We start from the raw sequence: 21,923 nt of genomic DNA, 5'->3' as shown, positions 1-21,923 counted from the left end.
CCCAGCTCACGTATCCCAGCCCCGCCCTTCAGCCTGGCCCCGGTACTCCAGCAACGCCTGAAGCTGCGCAGGGTGCCGGGCCATGCCCTGAGCCGGGTCTGTGAGGCTGCACGCCCGTTCCCGTCCAGGCGTTTGCTCAGACGCCAGCAGCTCCCAGCGGCTCAGACGTCTGGGCCGGTTGGGGCCAGGGCGGGTGGAGCGTCCCTCGCGTGCAAACCACGGGGTTTGGAGGGGCCTCCCGAGAGCTCCCATCCGCCCCATCCCCTCCTCCTGCCGGGTCCAGGGGGTGGCTGGCTAGCCCCGGGTGGGAAAGTCCTGCTTCTCTCACACTCACACTCACACGCAGAGCAGGGGCGCAGCCATCCCATTGTGCTCTCTTAACATGGCCAGTCTGACTCCGTGCAGAGGCTGGGTACCACCGTGGTGTGCGCTGTGTTCTGCACGCCACGCTCTGCACCTCTTGCACAAGCACTGGCTTCTCCGCCCTGCCCGTGCACTGGGCTCCCTGCACCGGCAGCCCTGGGTTCTCTGCAGCCGTGGCGTGTTCCCTGCACTGCTCGTGCCTGTGGCGGGCTGGGCCTGTTCCAAGCTCCTGCTTGCTGCGTGATCAGCTCGGCCATGAGCCGCGGGGCAGGGCTGAGGCTCAGGGGTCGATCCCGCGCCCAGCAGCTGCTGAACTGGTCCCTCCTTCGGGTCGCTGGCGGCGAGGGGGGAAGCTGAGAGCTGGGCCAGGCGGCACCTGCCGCTGCGCTGCAAAACCCAGATCCTGCCTGATCCCGCTAGCCCCAGTTCCTTCTCTCGCCACCCCACGGCCCTGCTGCAGAGCCGCTGCCTCCCCCAATGCATTGCCCGGCGCACGGCACAGGCTCTCCCCGCTGCAGCCGGAGGGGTGGCAGCTCCGTGCACCCACAGGGAGCCCCGGGGCCGAGCTGCCTTGGAAGGGGAGGCCCTTGTGGGGCAGGGACCGCGCCCTCCCAGCATGTCACCCCTCCTCCCCGGCCACGAGTGCCGTGCCTCTGCCCCGCGGCGCATCCCTGACGCACTGCGCTCTCCCCAGGGCTGCCCCTGATGGACGTCCGGATCGATATCTCCCGGCAGCAGGTGGAGCGGCTCTTCGGGCTGGAGGAGTTCTGGTGCCAGTGCGTCGCCTGGAGCTCCTCGGGAACCACCAAGAGCCAGAAGGCCTACGTGCGCATTGCCTGTGAGTGCCGGGCACGACCGCCCCTGCGCCCCTCGCCACTCCCTGCCCGCCGGCCCTCCGCTGGCCCCGCAGCTGCTGCTCCCAGTGGGCGAGGGGCATGGATCTCCCTGGCTGGAAATGCGGGATGAGCCCTTCCGAGCGGACTCTGGGCTGCCCTCGTGCGGGTATCTTGGGAGCCGTGCCAGCGTCTGTTTGGCAGCGCCGAGCCGAGTTGAGGCTGGGTTTCCGGGGTCCATGCCAGCCTCCATGCAAGGAGGGGGAGGTCCGTGTAGGGCCAGGCTGGCGGGACACCGACATGTTCCGTGCCAGGGGCTCCGAGTCGCGGGGCTGGGGGCGTGGGGCAGGAGCTGCCCGCTCAGCTCTCACTCGCCCTGTGTTTTCCAGACCTGCGGAAGAACTTTGAGGAGGAGCCGACGGCCAAGGAGGTCTCCATCGAGCAGGGGATCATGCTGCCGTGCCGCCCGCCAGAGGGGGTCCCCCCGGCCGAGGTGAGTACCAGAGCGAGCCCGCGTGCCGTGGGTGGAAAGCTGGCAAAGGACAGGCCTGCCCCTGTGACTGTAACGGGAATCGGCCGCGCGCAAGGGTTTCCAGCGGGGTCCCGCGCGTCGGGACCTGGCCCCGCTCTGTGTAACGGCTGTATCGGTCACCAGGAGGAACAGCACGGACCTAGTGTGCAGGTGACCTGAGCACTGCTGGAGTGGGGACCTGTGGGGAGACGGGTCACGGGCACAGAGCGAGCCGGGCGCACGCAAACCATCGCAGACTCGTAGGACTGGAAGGGACCCCGCAGGGTCGTCTGGTCCAGCTCCTGCGTGCAGGCAGGACTGAGCGTTACCTAGATCATCCCTGACAGGGTCTGTCCAATCTGCTCTGACAGCTCCGCAGGGACAGAGAGTCCACGGCCTCCCCGGGGCAATTTAACTGCCCTGACGGCGTGCAAGCTTTTCCTAGTGTCCGGCCTGAGCCGCCCTGGCTGCAGGGTAGCCCTTTGCCTCTTGTCCTCTCCTCGGGTTAACGAGAGCAGTTTGTCTCCCTCCTCCCTGTAACCACCTGTTCTGTACTTGCAGACTGGTATCATGTCCCCCTCGGTCTGCTCTTCCCCACACTAAACAGACCAGGTCTCTCCGTCCTGTCTCCGAGGTCACGGTTTCTAGACCTTTCATCGTTTTTGTTGCTCTAATCTGGCCTTCCTCCCCTTTGTCCACATCTTTCCCGACGCCCAGCGCTGGACACAACACTCCAGCTGAGGCCTAGCTGGCAGGGCGGGGAGCGGAAGAATGACTTCTTGTGTCCTGCTCACACACTCCTGCTCACACCCCGTGTGATACGACCCGTGCCCAGGGTAGCCAACTGATAATGCCAAGGTCAGGGCAGGCTGCAAAAGGAGAGCTGGTGGGTGACACTGAATCCCGGCTTCCCAACCAGCCACGAACTGCTTCTGATTACCCCACACTGGATATCAAGAAGCCAGTCCACAAATGCACACAGCACCCTTCACTGCATTCCAGTTCCTGGCTCCCAATTAGCCACTGGGTCCGGTAAAGAGACCAGTTACTTAAACTCTCTGCTCTTTACTACAAAGGTTCCCTCTGACCCCAAGGGGTCAGCCACAGCACCAGAGCAATGTAAGTTCGGATCTTACCTAAAATACCACGCTGGCAGCCAACCCTTTAGTGTCTAAACTAAAGGTTTATTGTACAAAGAAAGAAATAAACCACGAGAGAAATGTTAAAGGGTTAAAGTAAATCACAGATATACAAATGATTAAAAGTCCATTTACATCAGGTTTCTGGAAGAAATGTGGATTTGCAGGCTTGTATAGTTCCCTCTGGTTCACACCCAGTACCTGGATGGGTCTAAGTCCTTCGGTTCAGTTGCAAGATGAATAGATCCAGAGGTCGGTGTGTGTCTGCAGCTGGACAGGATCATAGACCAAATGGATCCTGTGGTTTTATCTTATAAACCCCCTCCCCCGGCCATGTGGCCTGTGGACAGTCACAAGACCCAAAATGGAGTCCGGAATCACATGGGCCAATCCTGGTGACTCCTCTGGTGTGCCTGGGGTCCGTAGTCACATGGGACAGTCCTGATGCTTCATCAGGTAGGCTGCCTGCCATGGAGTCCAGAGTCACGTCAGCAGGTTCTGGTGACTCAGTGGTGATGCTGGCCTCTCCCTCAGGGCCCCTTGCACCTGGGAATGCCTTAATGGGCCATTATGCAGGCCATTGTTCTGCAGCCTTCCTAGCTGGGGTGTTGCCCAGGCAGCACAATTTGAAACACAGACATCTCCAATACATCTATAACTTCCATGTCACATATCACACATGAACACAAGTATTATTATCTTACTTAGCACAGTATAACCTTCCGAACAGTACCTGACATGGCCTAGCCCACATGGATCATTATGATTCTGCCATGGATGTCACCCAATATACTAAACACCCCCCACTCCAGCCAGCCCGCGTGACACTCCCGCACCCCACAACGCGGGCTGCTCTGTGCGTGAGTGTGACACTGTTAACTCATTTAGCTGGTGAGCCACATGACCCCAGCGCCCTTCCCGCACGGCTCCTTCCCAGGACTCATTGCCAGGTGGTGCCTTCCCCAGTGCAGCCCTGCGCATTGGTCCCCAGTGAATTCATCCTGTTCACGTCAGACCCTTTCTGCAGATCATTCTGGATGGTACTCCTGGGCCCCGGAGCACGTGCAGCCCCTCCACGCGTGATAGCAGCCACACACGCTGCAGTGCGCTCTCTACCACTGTCGAAATCACTGGGGGCGACACTGGACAGACCCAGACCAGCACTGACCCCATGTGCCCGTGTCCCCAGCTGTTTGTGAGAAGGCCCATGTGAGACACAAGCCTGAGGCCTTGTCCACACTCGCACTTACCCCGGCAAAGCTTTTGTGGCTCAGGGACGTGAAAACAGACGTTTTGCCGGCATGAGTGTGAGCAGGAAGTAAACTCCTGGTGTGGGGCCAGGGGCAGGGGATCTGGGGCACGGCCCGCCAGCCAGCGGAGGGCGCAGACGAGCAGGTGTGGGCTGGGCAGTAGGGGCAGGGCCGTGGGTACCTGCCGGGAGCCCGCGTGACCCCCGCTGCCCCCAGGTGGAATGGCTGCGTGACGAGGAGCTGGTGGACCCGGCGCTGGACGCCAACGTGTACGTGACGCCGGGGCACAGCCTGGTGGTGCAGCGGGCGCGCCTGGCCGACACGGCCAACTACACCTGCGTGGCCAAGAACGTGGTGGCTCGCCGGCGCAGCGCCTCGGCGGCCGTCACCGTGTACGGTAAGGGAGACCCCGCGAAGCGTGACCCCTCCCGCCTGTGTCCCCCCCGTGTCTCCCTGTCTCTCTCCTGACCCCAGACACCCCCTTGCAGCCCCGACGCGCCCCCCCCAGAGCAGGGCAGCCCCGGGCGCCGCCTTCCCCAGCCCGTCGCTCCCGGCCCCGCAGCCGGAGGGAGCCCAGCCGTGGGGCAGGAGGGCCGGGCCCCGGCCTCGCGCTGACTCTCTGCCTTTCCCACCCCAGTGAACGGCGGCTGGTCGACGTGGGCAGAGTGGTCGGCCTGCAGCACCAGCTGTGGACGGGGCTGGCAGAAGCGGAGCCGGAGCTGCACCAACCCGGCGCCCCTCAACGGGGGAACGTTCTGTGAGGGCCAGAACGTGCAGAAAAACGCCTGCACCACCCTGTGCCCAGGTACCCGCCCGGCCCGCGCCCCTCGCTCTGCGCGCTGTCTGCCAGCCCCCGGCACACGCACGCGGCAGCCCCCGCTCACGCCAGAGAAGAGCAGTGCTCGGAAAATGTGGGGCACGGATCCAGGGGAGTGGGGCAGCCTCCCCCCACAGCTCTGCCAGTGCCCCTCACTCCCAACCTCAGCCCCCTGCTATGCCAGCCCTGTGCCCCCTCGCCCCACAGCCCTGCCCCTCACTCCCAACCCGCAGCCCCTGCTAGCCCAGCCCTGAGCCTTTCCCGAGCGGCGCCTGACAGCCATGCTCTGTCGTGTGGTGAATCTGGAGGGAAGCCGCCCTTTCCCTGCACCCGGGTCGCAGGCTGAGAGCAGCAGGGGCCTTCTCCGGGGAGCCCCCCGCTCTGTGCCCAGCCCCTCCCCTCCTGGCTGTGTCACCTCCACCCCCCACGTGTCCGTGTTTGTTCCACCCCATGTCAGTGGTAGCTGCCCCCTGAGAAACCCGGGCAAGGAGCCATGGAGGGTGGGATTCCCAGCGCCTCCTTGCTAGGGTGGGGGCCCTCTGGCCTGCCCCTGGGGGCTGTTCCGGGGTCTGTGCATGCTGAGGGGAGGTGCGGGGGACGGGGGGTGGGGGGCCGGTTGGGGCTCATTAGGGGAAGTGCAGCTGGAGTGTGTGTCGGGGAGAGCATGGGGCAGTGGGGTGTCTCGGGGGTCACAGAAGGGGGTGGCACAGTGGGGGTCTCGGGGGTCACAGAGAGGACAGTGGGGGGGCAGTGGGGCAGAGCTCTGTCTGAGGACCCGTCCCTCTGCACAGTGGACGGCGGCTGGTCAGGCTGGAGCCGGTGGTCGCTGTGCGCGCTGGACTGCACCCACTGGCGGAGCCGCGAGTGTTCAGAGCCGGCGCCGCGCAACGGGGGCCAGGAGTGCCAGGGCGCCGAGCTGGAGACCCACAACTGCACCAGCCAGCTCTGCAGCCACAGTGAGTGTCTGCCCGCCGGGCCCTGCCCGTCTGCAGCGCTGGCCCCCGCTGCAGGGAGCCCCTGGGCCGGTTCAGCCCCTCCCCCCGCTGCAGGGAGCCCCCGGGCTGGCTCACCCCCTGCCCCCCACTGCACGGAGCCACCAGCCGGCCCATCCACCCGGGCACAGCCTGAGTCTGGGGCGGTTGGGGCTAGAACCAGGCATCCTGGCTCCCAGGCCTGTGCTGTGCCCCCTAGACCCCGCTCCTCAGCCCCCCGTGTCTCTGCTCAGGCGCTGCCTCTGACTTGTGCTGCCTGCTGGGGGGCCCCCTGCTTGGGGGGCTGTCTCATCTTCCCCTTGGCGCCTGCAGGAAGCAGCTGGAGTGGTTCATTAGGAGGCCGAGGAGCCGCTTGGGTCCCATCCCTGCCGTGGCCAGGCAGATCAGGGCATGTGGCCCCCCAGCCAGCCCAGGCTGCGGGCAGGGGATGGGGGCCAGGGCAGTGGGGCAGGCGGCTCTGTGGCGAGTGGGGTTTCTGGGTGGGAGCTCAACTGCCCGCCGTGGGGACTAGAAGAGCAGCTGTGGCCCCCCCCCCCCTCCCCTCGCTGCCTGGTGCCACGGCCTGGGAGGTGGCACGGGCCAGCTGCCAGGCCGGCCAGTGGGGCTGGGCCTGCCCCGGCTCATCAGGCAGCATCTGCGCCAGCCTCTCCAGTGCGGCTACAGCGATGGCGCCCAGCAGGAGCCCCTGGCTCACCCCGCGGCTGCCCCACGCCCTTCCCTGCAGCCCGGCCCGTGTCTAGGGCGAGGATCCCCGGCGTGTCCCTGATCCTGGCTGCTCAGAGCCCGGGGGGGGCCAGGATGTGCTGTGGGCATGTGGCGGGTGGGGGGCTCTGCACAGGCAGCCCCAGGCGCGGGGGGTCAGCGCGCAGCTCGTTAGCTTTGCCTCTGACCTCAAATTAGACGTTCGCACGTCCCCGGGCAGCGGGTGGGACGTGCAGAGCCAGGACAGGTACGCGCACACGCACGTGCGCACTGGCAGCCTGGTGCGCGCTGCCCTGGCACGAACACGCATGACCCCCCGCGCCCGACCCCAACCGCGCTCCCCGTGCAGACGCCCCCAGGCTGCCGGCAGGTCAGGGGCGCAGGGCCGGGGGCGGAGTGGGGCCCGCTGGGGAGCACAGAAGGTCTCAGGCCCAGGGACTCCCCGCCCCCCGAGCTGAGCCCCGACCTCCCCAGGAGCCGGCCCGTCCCCTCCCGTGGGGGGCGCTGCAGCCCCAGAGCCCGGGGCACTGGCTGCCGCAGAGCCGGGCTCAGCGCGATTCTCCCCCCAGCTGCCGCCGGCCCCGAGGACGTGGCGCTGTACGTGGGGCTGGTGGCCGTGGCCGTCTGCCTGGTGCTGCTGGTGCTCGGGGTGGCCCTGGTGTGCTGCCGCAAGAAGGAGGGCCTGGACCCCGACGCGGCCAACTCCTCCATCCTCAGCGCCGGCTTCCAGCCCGTCAGCAGCAAGCCGGCCAAGGCAGGTGCGTGCTGCGTCGGGGGCAGCTCCCGGCCGGTCCCCGCTGGGGCACAGGATTCGGGGAGCTGATCCCGCTCGCTGCTGGGACAGAGCCGGGCCAGAGGGGCAGGGAAGGGCGGAGAGACGTGCACGGGCCCCATAACCGTTCGCCGGGGCCGGGGCGAGCCCTACCTGTCGCTGGGGGCTGGGGCTCTCTGCCCTTCCCTGCAGCGCTTCCCTGCCCGGCTCACCCTCTGCCCGCTCACAGGGAACTCCCAGCTGCTCACCATCCAGCCCGACCTCAGCACCGCCACCATGACCTACCAGGGCGCCCTGTGCTCGCGCCAGGACGGCCCCGGCAAGTTCCAGCTCAGCAACGGGCACCTGCTAAGCCCGCTGGGCGCCGGGCGCCACACCCTGCACCACAGCTCGCCGGCCGCCGAGGGCACGGACTTCGTCTCACGCTTCGCCGCCCAGAGCTGCTTCCGCTCCCTGCCGCGGGGCGCCGCCAACATGGCCTACGGCACCTTCAACTTCCTGGGGGGGCGCCTCCTGATCCCCAACACAGGTACGGCCGGTGCGGGGTGGGGGGGGGCCTGAACGGGCCGTGGGCGGTGCCGGATCAGGGCCGGGCCCGCTGACCCGCCCCCTCCGCCCCGCTGCAGGGATCAGCTTGCTCATCCCGCCCGACGCCATCCCGCGGGGCAAGATCTACGAGGTGTACCTGGCGCTGCACAAGCAGGAGGAAGTCAGGTACGTGCGCTGCGGGGACCGGGGCCGCGGGGACGGGCGCTGAGATCCCTGCGGGGGGCCGGCACCGAGCCCCTCGTCCCGGGGACGCCCCCGTCTCGCCCGGCCCTGCTCACCCGTCTCCCCCCCTCTCTCCTCTCCCCGTGGAGGTTGCCCCTAGCCGGCTGCCAGACCCTGCTGAGCCCCGTCGTGAGCTGCGGGCCGCCGGGCGTGCTGCTCACGCGCCCTGCCATCCTGGCCGTGGGCCATTGCGCGGAGGCCAGCGCCGCCCACTGGAGCATGCGCCTGAAGAAGCAGTCGTGTGAGGGCACCTGGGAGGTGAGTGCCCAGGCCAGGCTGGGCCCCACGATGGGGGGCTGATGTGGGGGGTGCAGAGAGGAGCCCAGAGGCACTCACAGGGAAAGAGCCCAGCCAGGTGGCCTGGCTGGATGTGCATCCCTGCTCAGGGCCTGGCTGGAGGTGCATCCCTGGGCACTGGCTCTTGGTGGCAGGCAGGGCACAGCTCAGCCTGGTCCCAGGGTAATTGTCTCAGGCGGGGGCACGGCTGCGTTCCCGGCCGGCCGGGCGGGCGCGTGCCCAGCTCTGGGTTCTCTGCCGCAGGACGTGCTGCAGGTCGGGGAGGAGCCGGCCTCGGGGCTCTATTACTGCCAGCTGGAGGCCCAGGCCGTCTACGTCTTCACGGAGCAGCTGGGGCGCTTCGCCCTGGTGGGGGAGTCGCTCAGCATGGCGGCCGCCAAGCGCCTCAAGCTCCTGCTCTTTGCACCAGCCTCCTGCAGCTCTCTGGAGTACAGCATCCGCGTGTACTGCCTCCGCGACACCCCGGACGCGCTCAAGGTACCCCCGCCCCGTGTGCCCCCCACCCAGGACCTGCCTCCCGTCTGCCCCAGTGCCCAGCTCTCTCCCTTCTGGGCACTGACAGGGCAGCAGGGCCGGGCGTCAGCGCCCAGCGGCTGGCACTGGATGGGCTGAGCCGAGCCCCGTGTCAGCGGGGGACGGTCCCGCCGTTGTGGGGAGCGTTCCTGGCTCACGCACGGCCCCGGTGGCGTTGGCTAGCGACAGGATCTGAGTCCTCGCTCCCCCACCCGGTACCCAGGGGCCTGCCTGCCTCGAGGGCCCCCCTTCCGCACTCCTGTGTGGCAGGGTCCCTATAACCCCGACAGGCTGGGCCCAGGATCCCTGGGGGGCTCGACCCCCAACCTTGCCGGGGTCACTTTGGGCAGGGCCGAGGGTCAGATTCATGAACGTGCCGGGATTGTTGATAAACAACTCGCAGTAACTCTTTGCAACAGGTGAGGCCATGAAACGGGCCATTGCCAGCTCTGCCCGGCTCCAGCCCGGCTCCCCCAGCACAGCTGCTCCCTGGGCAGCCCCTCCGGCTCCGGCTCCGGCTCTGCTCTCCTTAGCTCTGCCCAGGCAGGATGGGACCCAGGCTCTTGGCTCCCTCATTGGCCGGTGCGCCCCATCAATCAGGCTGACCTGGCGTGTTGGCCTCTCCCCACTGGCCTGGGGACTGTCAGTCTCGGGGTCTTGATTTCTCCATGGCCCGCCCCTGGCCTCGGGGACTGGGAGATGCCAGCCCCACCCCCGCTGTGGGTCAGCATGGGGCCCGCAGCCCCGACACCTGCCTGGCAACCCAGCCCATGGCTCCCCCCCGCACCATGCAGCCAGGGCGGCTCAGAGCCGTGGGGTCAGCGAGCAGGGCCCCGAGGGGCGCGGGTTACTCGCTGCACAGCCGGGACCCATGCCGAGTGGGGGCTGGCGCAGGGCGGCCCCGGCTGCGGGTGCTGAGTGCCCATCTCCCTGCAGGAGGTGATGCAGCAGGAGAAGCAGCTGGGGGGCAGCTGATCGGAGCCCCCCGGGTCCTCCACTTCAAGGACACCTACCACAACCTGCGCCTCTCCATCCACGACATGCCCAGCTCGCTCTGGAAGAGCAAACTGCTCGCCAGCTACCAGGTGGGTGCTCCGTGGGCCGCAGCAGGAGGGGCCGCCCCCACGGCAGAGCAGTCACCGGGGCTTGGGACACGGCTCTTCTCTGCCCCCTCCTGCCCCGCGCCCACTGCCCGGCCCCCGCGCTAGGCCAGGGCGGGTCCCGGCTGGTGGCCCAGCCTTGGTGCAGCCACTCCCTGGTGCTGGCCGGGAGGCTGGGGCCGAGCACTGCCCAGCGGGATTCCTGCCCTGTCCCCTGGGACCGGCGCAGCCCCAGAGCCGCTCCGGCCTGGCCTTGCCGTGGCCCACGGGCGGCGGGCGTGACCCTCTGCTTCCCTCCGCCCGCGCAGGAGATCCCCTTCTACCAGCTCTGGAGCGGGCTGCAGGCCTCCCTGCCCTGCACCTTCACGCTGGAGCGTCTCAGCCCCGGCACCTGCCAGCTGGCCTGCAAGCTCTGGGTCTGGCAGGTGGAGGGCGACGGGCAGAGCTTCAACGTCAACTTCAACATCGCCAAGGTGAGCGGCGGGGCCGGCACCGCCGGGGCGGGAGGGGCTGAGGGCGGGCGTGCACCGGGGGAGCCGCCTGTCCGGGGCCAGGGGCAGGGACCGTGGTTCTCCGCCGTGCCACCGAGCGCCTGGCTCCCAGCGGATCGCCCCGTCCCGGGCACACGGTCTGAAGCAGCCGCTCCCCGCGTGCACCAGGAGCCAGGGGCTGGCAGAAGTGACAGCAGCCGGGGAGCTGCCCCGGCCCCACGCCCGGCCCCGGGCTCACCCCTTTCCTGCTGGGCTCCTAGGACACCAGGTTCTCGGACTGGCTGGTCCCTGACAGTGAGGTCGGCTCCCCGGCCCTGGTGGGCCCCAGTGCCTTCAAGATCCCCTTCCTCATCCGCCAGAAGATCATCAGCAGCCTGGACGTGCCGGGCACCTGCGGGGCCGACTGGCGAATGCTGGCCCAGAAACTCAACCTAGACAGGTACGAGGCCAGGGGCCGGGAGCATCCCCCTGCCAGGGCTCTGGGGGCAGCGCCTGGCCCCTCCCCAGCCGCCGTGGCCCCCAGGAGCCAGGGCATACCGCCGGGAGTGGAGGCAGGGCTGCTTGGCCACCCCGAAGCTGGCAGGGCTCCCCCTTGCTGGAGGGGATGGGGCGGTGGCCCACCAGGAGAAGAGGCAGGCAGCACCCGCCCCTCTCGATGAAACGGGGCCCAGATGGGGCCTGCAGACCAGTCTCCTGCGGCCGACTGGCCCCTCGGAGAGCAGAGGGTGGCCCGGCCCTGGAGGGAGGGTGCCCAGCGCCCGGCTAACGCCCCCTCCCTCTCTGCTGCAGCCATCTCAGCTTCTTCGCCTCGAAGGCCAGCCCGACCGCCATGATCCTGAACCTGTGGGAGGCTCAGCACTTCCCCAGCGGGAACCTGGCGCAGCTGGCAGCGGCCGTGGCCCAGGTGGGAAGACAGGACAGCGCCCTCTTCGCCGTCTCGGAGGCCGAGTGCTGAGGGGGCCCAGGCCGGGGCCCCTGGACAGCCCAGCCCCCAGCCAACGCCGCGCTGGGCAGGGCCAGGGCCAGCGCCCCACGGCTGGGACAGCCCAGGGCAGGGTGGGGAGCACAGGCCCAGTGGCAACAGCCGGAGAGGGGAGGGTGGGTGCTGCTGCCCTCCAGCTGCCGGCTCTGCCCCCCTGGGAGCCTGTGCTGGGCTCCTGCCCCCAGCTCTCGCCCCTGCTGCTCCATCCTGGCCCGTCTCATGCCTCTGGCACCTTGGTGCCCGCACAGGGGCAGGAGCTGGCTGCCCCCCACCTGGGGGTGGGCACGGCCCCCCCAGTGCTGGCACTGACCCCTCTTGGCTGTGCTGGGAGCCTGGCCTCGGCCCCGTGCCGCTGACAGCGAGTGGGGCCTGGCGGGCGGAGGCTGCCTGGGGGCTGTGCCCTTTGCGGCCTCAGGGCCCACTGAGGCCCCACTGCCCCCCGGCAAGGGGCTGCCTGACACCAGGGCCAGTGCCTCCCCCCCCCAGCGGCATCTTGGAGCCAAAGAACAGACCCCTGGCAGGTGCTGAGGCTGTGGGGCGCTCTGGCGGGGTGCGGGGATGGGCAGACGTGGCTCCAGCCCCCCTCGCTGCGCCTGCCCTGCCGGGCGCTGTGTGTGCAGCGGGCGTCGTGCGTCGTGCGTGCTGTAACCGTGTGGGGCCGGGCAGTGCCAGGCCCTGTGCCATGTTGTGTAAAGACGGTTTTTTAATTCTGTATCCCAGTGCATTCGCGTATTTACACTTGCCTTATGTACATAGCGGGACCGCGGGCGGGGGGCGAGCGGGGCCCATGTAAATAAACTGGATCTATATTGCTAGTGGGGCTGCGGGCTCGTGCCATGCACCGCGCGGGGCCCAGCACGGGACGGGACGGGACGGGACGGGACGGGAGCCGCACAAGCTGCCCTGGGGTGATCACTCCCTGCCCGCCCGGCAGCGCTGGCAGCCCGAGGGGGTGGCGGCCTGGAGGCAACGCCCTGGGGAAGGGCCGCGCTGGCAGGAGCCGGTGCCCCGGCAGCCCGGCCGTGCCCACGTCCCTGGGCCGCGTGGCGCCGCACACGGGCCCTCCAGCGGCCGGCACTGGCTCCTTGGCTCCCGGCGGCAGGAGGCACTGACGCGGCTCAGCTCTACGCAAAGCTGAACGCCAGCTCAGACAGCGCCGGCCCGGCACCAGGCCGGAGAGCCAGCTCCGTGTACGGCCCGGGCGGGAGCCGGCTGTCCTCCCCTGGGTGCGGCGCAGGGCCGGGCTCAGGCCTGCTGGGCGACGCGGCAGGCGACGGCTGCGATGAGCGCGGCTCCTTTGCCGGAGCCGTCCTCGGACTGCAGGAAGGTGACGGTGCAGCGTGGGGCCAGCTGCCGCACCGTCGCCTGCACGTGCTGGGAGAAGCTGCAGGGAGAGGGGGGGGTGAGGCCGAGGGCCCTGCCACGGGCCCCCCACCGCCCGCCGCGCCCTGCCACGGGGCCCCCCCCCCACCGCCCGCCGAGCCCTGCCACCCCCACCGCCCGCCTAGCCCTGCCCCCCCCCCCACCGCCCGCCGAGCCCTGCCACGGCCCCCCACCGCCCGCCGGGCCCTGCACGGAGCTCCCCCCACCGCCCACCAGGTGCTGTGCTACCCCACCTCACTGCCCGCCCAGCCCCGCCGCCAGGCAGTGCGGCTCTCCTCGGCCCGGCTCACCCGCCGGCGTCCAACACAGCCAGGCCCGTGTCTCTGCCCTCGCCCGCCCCCCCACCTGCATCTGTTCCAACCCCCCCCGTCCCACCCGCCAGCACGGGCCCTTCCCTCACTCAGGGGCAAGCAACTTCTCTGCACCCTACAGCCGAGCACAGCCGTGGGGTGCCCCGAGCCCCCTGCCCCCACCGCCTGCTGTGCTGAGCCCCACCCCGGCACCCGCTCCCAGCCCACTTACTGTGGGTGCAGCTTGTAGAGGGTCCCGTCCACGCCCACCGTCACCGAGAGCTGCTCCAGCCCGCGGTTCTCCCGCATCTTCTCCACCACGGCAGCCACGCCCGCCCCGCAGAGCTGGGCCGCGCGCAGGGCCACGGCCTGGCACACCTCCCGCACCACCACGCTGTCCTCGCAGCTGACCTGCAGCCCCAGCTCCTCCAGGATGGCGCACACCTGCCGCAGGGCCAGGCCGTCGCTGCGGGGCACCACGCGCATCGTCAGCACGGCCACGGGCCACGCCCGTCCTCTCCGCACGCCGCCAGCCCCCGGATCTCGCCGGCACCCGCTGAGCCCCTCTTCCCTGCCCGGCAGCTGGCGGCCCAGCGGTGCCACCCGCCCGTCTCTGCCCACCCCGCCTGCGCCCACCCCGCACTCACCTCTCGATGGACGACAGGAACTTGGTCTGGAAGATGTCCCGGGTCTGGAGCTGCGGGGACGAGCGGCCCCGGAACAGGAGGCCCTTGGCCGTCAGCTCCAGCAGGATGTGCCGGACGATCTCCCCCAGGTACATGCCGCTGATGAGCTTCTCGAACCTGCCCCGGCAGGACAGAGCGATGGGACGTCAGCACCGCCCCGGGGCGGCATGGCCCCTGCCCCAGTACAGCTCCTGCCCTGCCCTGCCCCGCCCCAGTACACCCCTTCATACACACCCAGCCCTGCTCTACCCAGTACGGCCCTGCCCAGCCCCAGTACACCCCCCCAGTCTTGCCCCAGTACATCGCCCCCCCCCCCACCCCGCACACACACAGCCAGCCCTGCCTCACCCCATCATGGCCCCTGCTTAGTCCCACCCTGCCGCCCGGCCCTGCCCCAGGGCAGCCCCAGCCCACCTCTGCTTGCCGGGGTTGAGCGAGGCCTGGTCCACCAGCTGGTCGAAGCGGGTGAAGAAGGCGTCCAGGCAGCCGTTGTCCCCGAACGCCCCCAACTCCATGTTGATGCACATCCGCCCCTCCTGCCCCGCCACCGTGCCCATGTGCCGCAGCTCCTCCATGTAGCAGGCGTTGGTGCCCGTGCCTGGGCGGGCGGGACGGACGGGGCGTCAGCTAAGCTCAGCGCGGGCCCAGAGCGGCAGGGGCCTGGCAGGGCACCCGGGGCAGGGAACGCTCCCCACGGCGTGGGGCAGTGCCAAGGGGTCAGCACTGTGGGGGCTGCCGGGGCTGGGGTCAGGCTGGGGGGATGGTGCGGGGCGGGGTTGGGGGGGCTGAACACTGGCCTGAGGGGGCCCCTGTGCCCCTGCCTGCTGGGCATGGGGGGGGGAGGAGGAATCCTGGCCCTTACCCACAATGAGGCCGACCTCACAGCGGGGGTCATCGTAGACCCACGACATCATGGTTTCCACGGTGTCGTTCACTATGGCAACCACATCCAGAGCAAAGTGCTAGAAAGAACCAGCCCCGTTACTAGGCAACGCAATTTCCCCATCACCAGAGCAACTGGCTCCCCAGCTGAGCCAGGCCATGGACATGTGGCCGCCCAGCACTCCCAACGTCCCCCGCTCACACCTATGTCCTGGGCATGGGCATCGCCGGGGCCCGTCAGGCTGCAGGAACAGCCCTCAGTCTGCCCCACAACCTATCCCTGCCCCACATGGTGCCCTCAGACCCCTGCCCCCTGCCTGGCACAACACCCCCATCCGCCTCCGCCCTGCCCGGGGCCCTTTCCACACCTCTTTGCGCTGCACGGCCTCCCGGAGCAGCTGTGCCACGTCCTGCCCCACGCAGCCCGAGGCGCTGAATCCTCTGGTCCAGCTCAGCAGGATGCCCTGGGACAGTGATCATTAGGGCTCAGAGTTAACACACTACAGTAAAGTCCAGTCAGTAGCCACCAGGCCAGTAACACCTACCGCGTCCTAGCACCAGGAAGTGTCTCTGGGATTCAGAGCCTGACGCTGGCAGGCAGCTGAACCCAACGGCTTTGAGGTGAAAGGCCCCAGCCGCAGGCAAGGCTGGAAGCGCTGAGAGGTGTCATCCCTGAGCGTGGGCCCCCCCAGCCCTGTCTGTGGCCACTGGGCAGCACGGCACGGCACGTCCTCCTCCTGCAGCCACGGCCCCCGCCCCCAGCCCTGCCTTCTGCTGCTTGGCCCGTGGCGAGGCATGGCCGTGGTGCTGGCAGCGGAGGGCAGCTCCCGGCCGGTCTTGTTCTGAATGTTTCACCTGCCCGGCCCCTGCAGGGCTCTGGGCCCCTCTCCCCGGCCCCTCACCTGGTCCAGGCTTGTCTGCTGGCAGGGGAAGGGGAAGGTGAAGCCGAGCGGCAGCGTCCGGCCCACCATGTCCTGCTTGCTCTGGAAGTCCACGATGCAGGCCACGATGTGGTCGAAGAGCTGCAGAGACAGGGCAGGAGTCAGCAGGGGCTGCAGCCTGGCACGGGCACCCCCCTGGGGGCATCTGGTGCTGGGGGTTCAGACCCACCTTGGACTCCGTCTGGGGGGCTAGGAAGTGAGTGGGAGAACCGTCACTTCTACGGGTGAGGGCTGAGCCCACCCTATGCATCCCCCAGCCGCAGGGGCAGCACTGCCAGGCCCCCGCGCTGCCCGCCGTACCTGGCTGCCTGGGCCCTGGGCTACCTCCGGCGGGATGGAGTACACCTCGCTGACGATCCGGACGCCGCTCTGCTCCCGGCTGCCCACCTGCATCAGCAGCACCCGGAAGTTGGTCCCGCCCAGGTCCAGAGCCAAGAAGTCGCCTCTCTCTGCAACGGACAGACGGGGGGGGTGTCAGAACCGGGCGGGCGCTGGGCTGGGCCATGGCACCCACTCCCCGCCCCCAGCACCCACAGCCAGCCGGCCTCAGCCCTCCAGTGCCCCACATCTGCCACCCCATGGGCTCCACCCGTCACCCCCCTTCCCCTGTCCCGCGAGGGTGCCCCCATCCCCCTGCTCAAGCTGTGGCCATTTCTGGCCTGCCAATCTGTGCCCCAGCCCCACGCCAGGCAGGACGGACTGACCGCACACAGCCAGACCCCGGGTCACCCCAGCCAGTGCCCACAGTAGCTCCCTGGGCAGCCAGCCCCTCACCCGAGCCGTCAGGCGTGGCATGGATGTAGGTGGGCAGCATGCGGACAGAGGAGGTGGCGTGCGTCTCCTTCTTCAGCCCCAGCTCCATCTCCCGTCTCAGCAAGGCCTGGACCTGCCGCAGGGCGTCGGGCGCGAGCTGCAGCGGTGCCAGGGTCTGGCTGATCTGGAGGCGCTGGGCTGCCAGCCTCGAGGCCACCGCGGTCACCATGGCGGCCCCCCTGCCGCTGCCATCCTCCGCCGGCACCAAGGTGACCTCGCACTCAGGGGCCAGCTGCGTCACCAGCTGCTGCAGCGTCTGGCTGAACCTGGGGGGCCAAGGGGAGAGGCTGGGCATGGGGCTGGCAGGCCTGGCTGAGCAGGGCCCGTCCTGACCCCAGATGAGCCCACAGCCGCCGCCTGGCACCACGGGCCCCAGGGCACAGTGCCAGCTCCACCATCCCGTTCCCCACAGTGTCACCCCTCGGAGGGGCAGCTGGACCCCCCAGGAGCAGCCCCCATCTCTCTGGCACCCAGGACCAGCCTGTGGGCCCTTACCTGGCCTGGGGCTGGAACATCACCCCGGACACCGCCACGCTGGTCTTCAGCTGGGGCAGCTCCCGGCTCCTGCACATGTGGCTGAGGATGGCGGCCAGGCCGGCGGCGCACAGACCGGCGGCGCGTGTGCAGACAGCGCTGCACACCTGCTGCACGTTGAAGCGGTCCTGGTCGCTCGCCTCCAGCCCCAGCTGCCGCAGGACACGCTGCGCCGTGGCCAGTCCCACCTGCTCGCTGCAAGGGAGAGCACACGGCTCACACAGCCCGGCCTGGCACCCCGGGGTACGGGGAGAGCACACGGCTCACACAGCCCGGCCTGGCACCCCGGGGTACGGGGAGAGCACACGGCTCACACAGCCCGGCCTGGCACCCCCGGGGTACGGGGAGAGCACACGGCTCACACAGCCCGGCCGGGCTCCCGGCCTGGCACCCCACCCCCGGGGCATGAGACGGGGGCACTTGCTCTCCACTGCAAAGGTGGGTTCACCTGTCCCTCAGTCACACGTGGAATGAGGTTGCCGGTCTCAGCAGCTATTGGCTGCCTGGCTCCATGCTCAGGGCAGGCCGGGTGGAGGGTGCTGGCGGAGCCATGCCCAGCACCACTCAGGCAGCTGCAGAGGCTGGGCTGGGCAGTCCCTGAGCCCACGCGCCGGGGGCAGGGGCCCACGTACTCTGTGATCGCCAGGACGTCCTGGGTGCGGAGCATTTCCTTGGTCAGGAGGGCAGGGGTCGTGCGCCCGCTGAAGAGCCCACCCTGACTGGCCAGCTGGACCAGCACGTGCCGGACGATCTCCCCCAGGTACAAGCCGCTGATCATCTTCTGAAATCTGAGTGGGGGCAAAGGGGGTGAGCAGCATGCTAGGCAGGCAGGGCCGCCAGCCCCCCCTTTAGCCCTCCCCCCAGGCACTCGGCCTGGCCACAGAGCCAATGCTGCCTCCCGGGAACGGCACCAGCCCAGCATGGGCAGCCTCGGGGCTGGGGTGCGGCATGTGCAGAGCTGGACCCTCGAATTCAATCCGCCCTCACCGGAGCCTGGCCGGGAGGCAGGTGCCACCGACGGACTCAGAGCAAACACCTCCCCAGCCAGGGACGCCCTGACCCCAGCACCCCCCGCACCCACCTGTGCTGCTCCGGCTTCAGGGACTCCTGGTCCACCCGCCGGTCGTGCTCGCTCAGCATGTCGCTCAAGGCGCCGTTGTCGCCGAAGGAGCCCCACTCGGTGACCACGGCCATCCGCCCGCTGGTCTCCTCCACCACCTCCACGTGCCGCGCCTCCGCCATGAAGCAGCTGTTCGTGCCAGCATCTGCCGGGCAGACAGGCAGGCAGTGAGGGGGCTGGGACCCACCGGCACAGCCTGGCCGGCCACGCCAGAGCGGCCGCCGTGCCGCACCTCCCCAGCACCAGCGCCCAAGCCTGTCCGGCACAGCCAGGCTCCCCGGGGCCGGGCCGGCAGGGCTGGGGCTCACTCACCAACAACGAGGCCGACCTCGCACGGCTCCGCCCTGGGGCTGCAGCTCATCATGGTGCCCACGGTGTCGTTTGCCACGGCGATGACGGTGATGCGGTAGCGCTGGGCAGGCAGAGACGGGCACGATCAGCCGCCACCACCGTAACCTGCCTGCCGAGCCCCCCCGCCCCCCCTGCACCCCGAGAGCCTTCGCCCCACCCTGCGCCACGGCCCCTCCCTCCGCCCCGCGTGCCCCGCCCGCACGTTACAGCTTGCTCGTTGATGGCGTCTTGCAGCAACTGCACCACGTCTCGCCCCACCACGCCGCTGCACTGCACCTTCTTGGCCCAGGCACGCAGGTAGCTCTGCAGAGAAAGCACAGGCAGGCTCAGGGTGCCCGGTACTGCCCTGCCCCACGCCCCTCTGAGAGCCCAGCCCGGGCAGTGCCAGGCGCCCCCAGCCAGTGCCGCTGCAGGGCCCAGCTGAGAACTGCCCGGCTAGCACGGGCGCAAGCGTGGAGTACCACTGGTGGAGCTGCCCAGGGCTTTGGCTCCAGCCTGTCCCACGGGACACCCTGCAGCAGCCCGTGCCCGCTGCCTGGCCGACAGCACGGAGCCAGGCCCGGGCGCCCGTCACCCCAGAGCTGAGCTTAGTTCAGCCTCCCTGTGAGCCGCCCCTGGCGTCCGGCTCCTGCCCGTGCCAGCTGTGCCCAGCTGTGTGTGTCAGAGCAGGGACCCTGCCAGCCAGCCAGGCCGCTTGCCCCACGACCGCCTGCCACCAGCCCCACTTCTGGCAGCGACGCAGCCCCTCCGCCGCCCAACACCTGCCCCACAGCTCCCCGCTGGCCCCAGCTCACCTGCCTTTGCCCCCAGCACCCCCCCACCAATGCTCCCTACCACCCCCCAACAGCGCCCCCTGATGGGAGCCCCCTCCCGCACCAGTGCTCCCCCCTCCAGTCTGCTTGCAGGCCCGGAGTGACCAGCTCACCTGGTCCAGCCGTGTCTGCCTGCAGGGAAAGGGGAAGGAGAAGCCCAGCTGGAAGTCTGTCCGGGGCGTGCGGAGCCCGTCCAGGAACTGGCACAGGCACGTCGCCATGAAGGCAAAGAGCTGGGGAGCAAAGCAGGGAATTAGCAGGGCAGGGGCCGTCCCGCCCCGTCCTCTCGGTCGGCTCCAGGCTCTGCCCCGTGCTGGCTCCGGGATCACAGCACTGTGCACCCTCCGCCAGGCACGAACATGCAGCCAAGCTGCTGCAGCCGTGGGGCCCGGAGACTGGCATGGAGCCAGCCGCAGGCCCCCCGCCCCCCCCAGTGCCAGGCGGGTCCTGCGGCGTCAGGAGGAGCACGGCTGCCCCGGCCCCCGGTACCTTCTCGCCAGGGCCCCGGGTGAGTTCCTCTGGCAAAGGAAAATCCTTGTCCGTCACCATCACCTGCTGGTTCCCGTCACCCGTCAGCGCCACCAGCAGCACCCGCACGCTGGCGTCTCCCAGCTCCAGCACCAGGAAGTCGCCTCTCTCTGCCCAACAAGCAGACATGGGGTCAGGGCTGGTGCTCCCCTCCCCCCCCCAAGCGTGCAGGGGGGCTCCAGGGCAGTGGGGCTCTGTTCCCTGCGTGTTCCCCCAGCACGTCCAGGCAGCCAGTCGCTCAGCGGCGCCAGCCTGTGGCAACGGGCCCGATCACCAGCTTGTGCAGCCGTGTCCCCCAGCTCTGGCACTGCACCCCTCACCGGGCCGCTCGGGCCTGACCCCAGCGTGGGACATGTGCAGCCCATGCCCCGAGCAGGCAGGAGTGCAGGCTCCGCGCCAGCCGCCCACGGGTGGGGCCCAGCCCGTTCTAAGCGTGGGACCCTAGGGTGCCGCCCCTCCCGCAGCCACAGCCCAGCAGTTGGGGGGCCTGGCACCCACGCTCCGGTGCTCCCCAGAACACTGGCCCAGGGGCCCCCAGCCCTGAGCACGGCAGCCGCGGCCCAGCCGTACCGGTGCCGTCGGGCGTTGAGCGGATGAAGGCAGGCAGCATGGGCACCGTGGCCTGGGCGTGCGTCCGGCGGCTCAGCCCCAGCTCCATGGCCTCCAGCATGCGGCTCTTGACCTGCTGCAGCTTCTCCAGGGACAGGCACAGGGGCTGCAGGGCGCTCTGCATCTGGGGGGAGGCAGGGCTGGTCAGGGGGGGGCACGAGCGCGGCTGTCCTTTGCCGGGCGCGCCGGCTCCTGGTGGCGGCTGGCAGGGCAGCAGGGCACTTACCTGCGCAGTGAGGTGCCAGCGCCGGCTCTGGGCCTGGCTGCTGCTCTCGCCGGCACCAGCCTGCATGTGGCCAGCGCACGCGGGGCTCAGTTGGCAGGGGGGGCTCTCCCCCGTCACCGGGGCTGCAGGGGCAAAGAGTGGGGTGAGCGCCCTGTGCCATGGCCGGCTCCTGGCGTCCCACCCCCGCCCTGTGAGCCGGGCACCCGACGGGCTCTGGGAGGAGCAGGTGTCACAGCAGCTGCCCCAGGTGCCCTGCCCGGGGGCCCAGAGCCTGGCCACATTTGGGGGGGGGGCCTATGGGGCTCCTGAGGTGCCAGCTCTGCCAGGGCCCCCAGCGCTCAGCAGCAGCGATAATTTATGTGGAGCCCCTGCTTCACCCAGCGCCTCACACCCGTCGGGGCATGAACCCTCAGCCTCACAACTGTGACCGTGCGGCGCTAGGGGTCCCTGAGCACCGCCCAGCCTCGGCACCGCCTAGCTCGACACTCCCACACCCACACGGAGCCAGCGTGGGAACTTTTCATAATAGTGTGTGTGTGCCTCAGTTTCCCCATGCTGGGCTGCCTGGGGCCCCATGCCCAAGGAGAGGCTCAGAAGACAATGGTCACTCCGCCTGGCCGGCCATTTGGCCCCTGGCGCCTGGCGACCCCAGCTGGGAAGCCCGCGGTGTGTGTGACCAGCTGGAGAACATGGCGTGGGGAGGGGCCAGGCGGGCGTGTTAAGGGAGGGCTGTGGACGTTGCCGGACTGGGTCTAGCGAGGGGCTCAGGGGGCTCCGGGCCCTGGCCTGACCCAGCTGGGCAGTGCGGAAGCTTTCCGTTTCAGCCCCTAACAAGCTGCTGCTGTTCCCATGCTGGCCAAGCAAAAATCCAAGCAATAGAGGAAAAATCCAGACTCCAACTCCAGATCCTGGAAAAGCAGAGACTGTATCGTTCTGGAAGCCCAGCTTCTCTTAACAGCGATTGGGAAAAAATCTCTCCAGTTTATAGTGACGTTGATGTGTTTCAAACTGGTGTGGTAAATATCTATGACCAGGTTAACGTCAGCCAGTCCCAGCGGGAGTATGAATGTAAGTCTCCTGTGTTACCAGTAAGCAATGGGGGAATGTGTGAAGGGGGGTGCATGACTGTGAGCAGTTGTCTGTGTTTAGCCAGGTGTGCTGTGACAAGGCAGAGAGTGTCTCTAGCCTTGGGATGGTGGGAAATAGCAGCTTGTA

General features: G+C 69.1%; 2 protein-coding genes across 4 annotated transcripts in view; one reads left to right on the top strand and one right to left on the bottom strand.

Annotated features, from left to right (window-relative positions):
* The window catches only part of UNC5A (unc-5 netrin receptor A), a 54,699-nt gene that overhangs the window by 23,280 nt on the left and 9,496 nt on the right, over positions 1 to 21,923 (top strand). Inside the window, exons 3-14 of one of the 3 annotated variants that reach the window (XR_010917511.1) lie at positions 1,058 to 1,201; positions 1,586 to 1,689; positions 4,313 to 4,493; positions 4,734 to 4,901; positions 5,705 to 5,869; positions 7,177 to 7,365; positions 7,609 to 7,908; positions 8,006 to 8,093; positions 8,240 to 8,408; positions 8,691 to 8,924; positions 9,897 to 10,045; positions 10,369 to 10,497. Coding sequence is in view for 2 of the 3 variants with exons in the window: in XM_067535345.1 (XP_067391446.1) it covers positions 1,058 to 1,201; positions 1,586 to 1,689; positions 4,313 to 4,493; positions 4,734 to 4,901; positions 5,705 to 5,869; positions 7,177 to 7,365; positions 7,609 to 7,908; positions 8,006 to 8,093; positions 8,240 to 8,408; positions 8,691 to 8,924 (1,742 nt within the window). In the remaining variant the exon portion in view is untranslated. Of the gene's footprint in view, positions 1 to 1,057; positions 1,202 to 1,585; positions 1,690 to 4,312; positions 4,494 to 4,733; positions 4,902 to 5,704; positions 5,870 to 7,176; positions 7,366 to 7,608; positions 7,909 to 8,005; positions 8,094 to 8,239; positions 8,409 to 8,690; positions 8,925 to 9,896; positions 10,046 to 10,368; positions 10,498 to 21,923 lie in introns of those variants that run through there. The other 2 variants (XM_067535345.1, XM_067535351.1) reach the window with 2 other exon arrangements.
* On the bottom strand, positions 12,415 to 18,555 carry LOC137144876 (hexokinase-3-like). Its single transcript, XM_067535365.1, has 13 exons — positions 18,495 to 18,555; positions 18,144 to 18,327; positions 17,691 to 17,850; positions 17,024 to 17,253; positions 16,490 to 16,794; positions 16,016 to 16,164; positions 15,677 to 15,796; positions 15,143 to 15,238; positions 14,755 to 14,854; positions 14,307 to 14,490; positions 13,854 to 14,009; positions 13,439 to 13,672; positions 12,415 to 12,917 (listed from the first exon to the last, which is right to left on the bottom strand). The coding sequence occupies exons 1-13, from the start codon at positions 18,544 to 18,546 to the stop codon at positions 12,779 to 12,781; spliced, it is 2,109 nt and encodes a 702-aa protein (XP_067391466.1). The 5' UTR covers positions 18,547 to 18,555; the 3' UTR covers positions 12,415 to 12,778.

Source organism: Emydura macquarii, unplaced genomic scaffold (assembly GCF_026122565.2).
Source record: "Emydura macquarii macquarii isolate MOO-44397 ecotype Brisbane River unplaced genomic scaffold, CSIRO-AGI_Emac_v2 contig_378, whole genome shotgun sequence".
Lineage (NCBI taxonomy): Eukaryota > Metazoa > Chordata > Testudines > Chelidae > Emydura > Emydura macquarii.
Note: the sequence above shows the minus strand (reverse complement) of the source record. Positions and strands in the feature narration are given on the sequence as shown.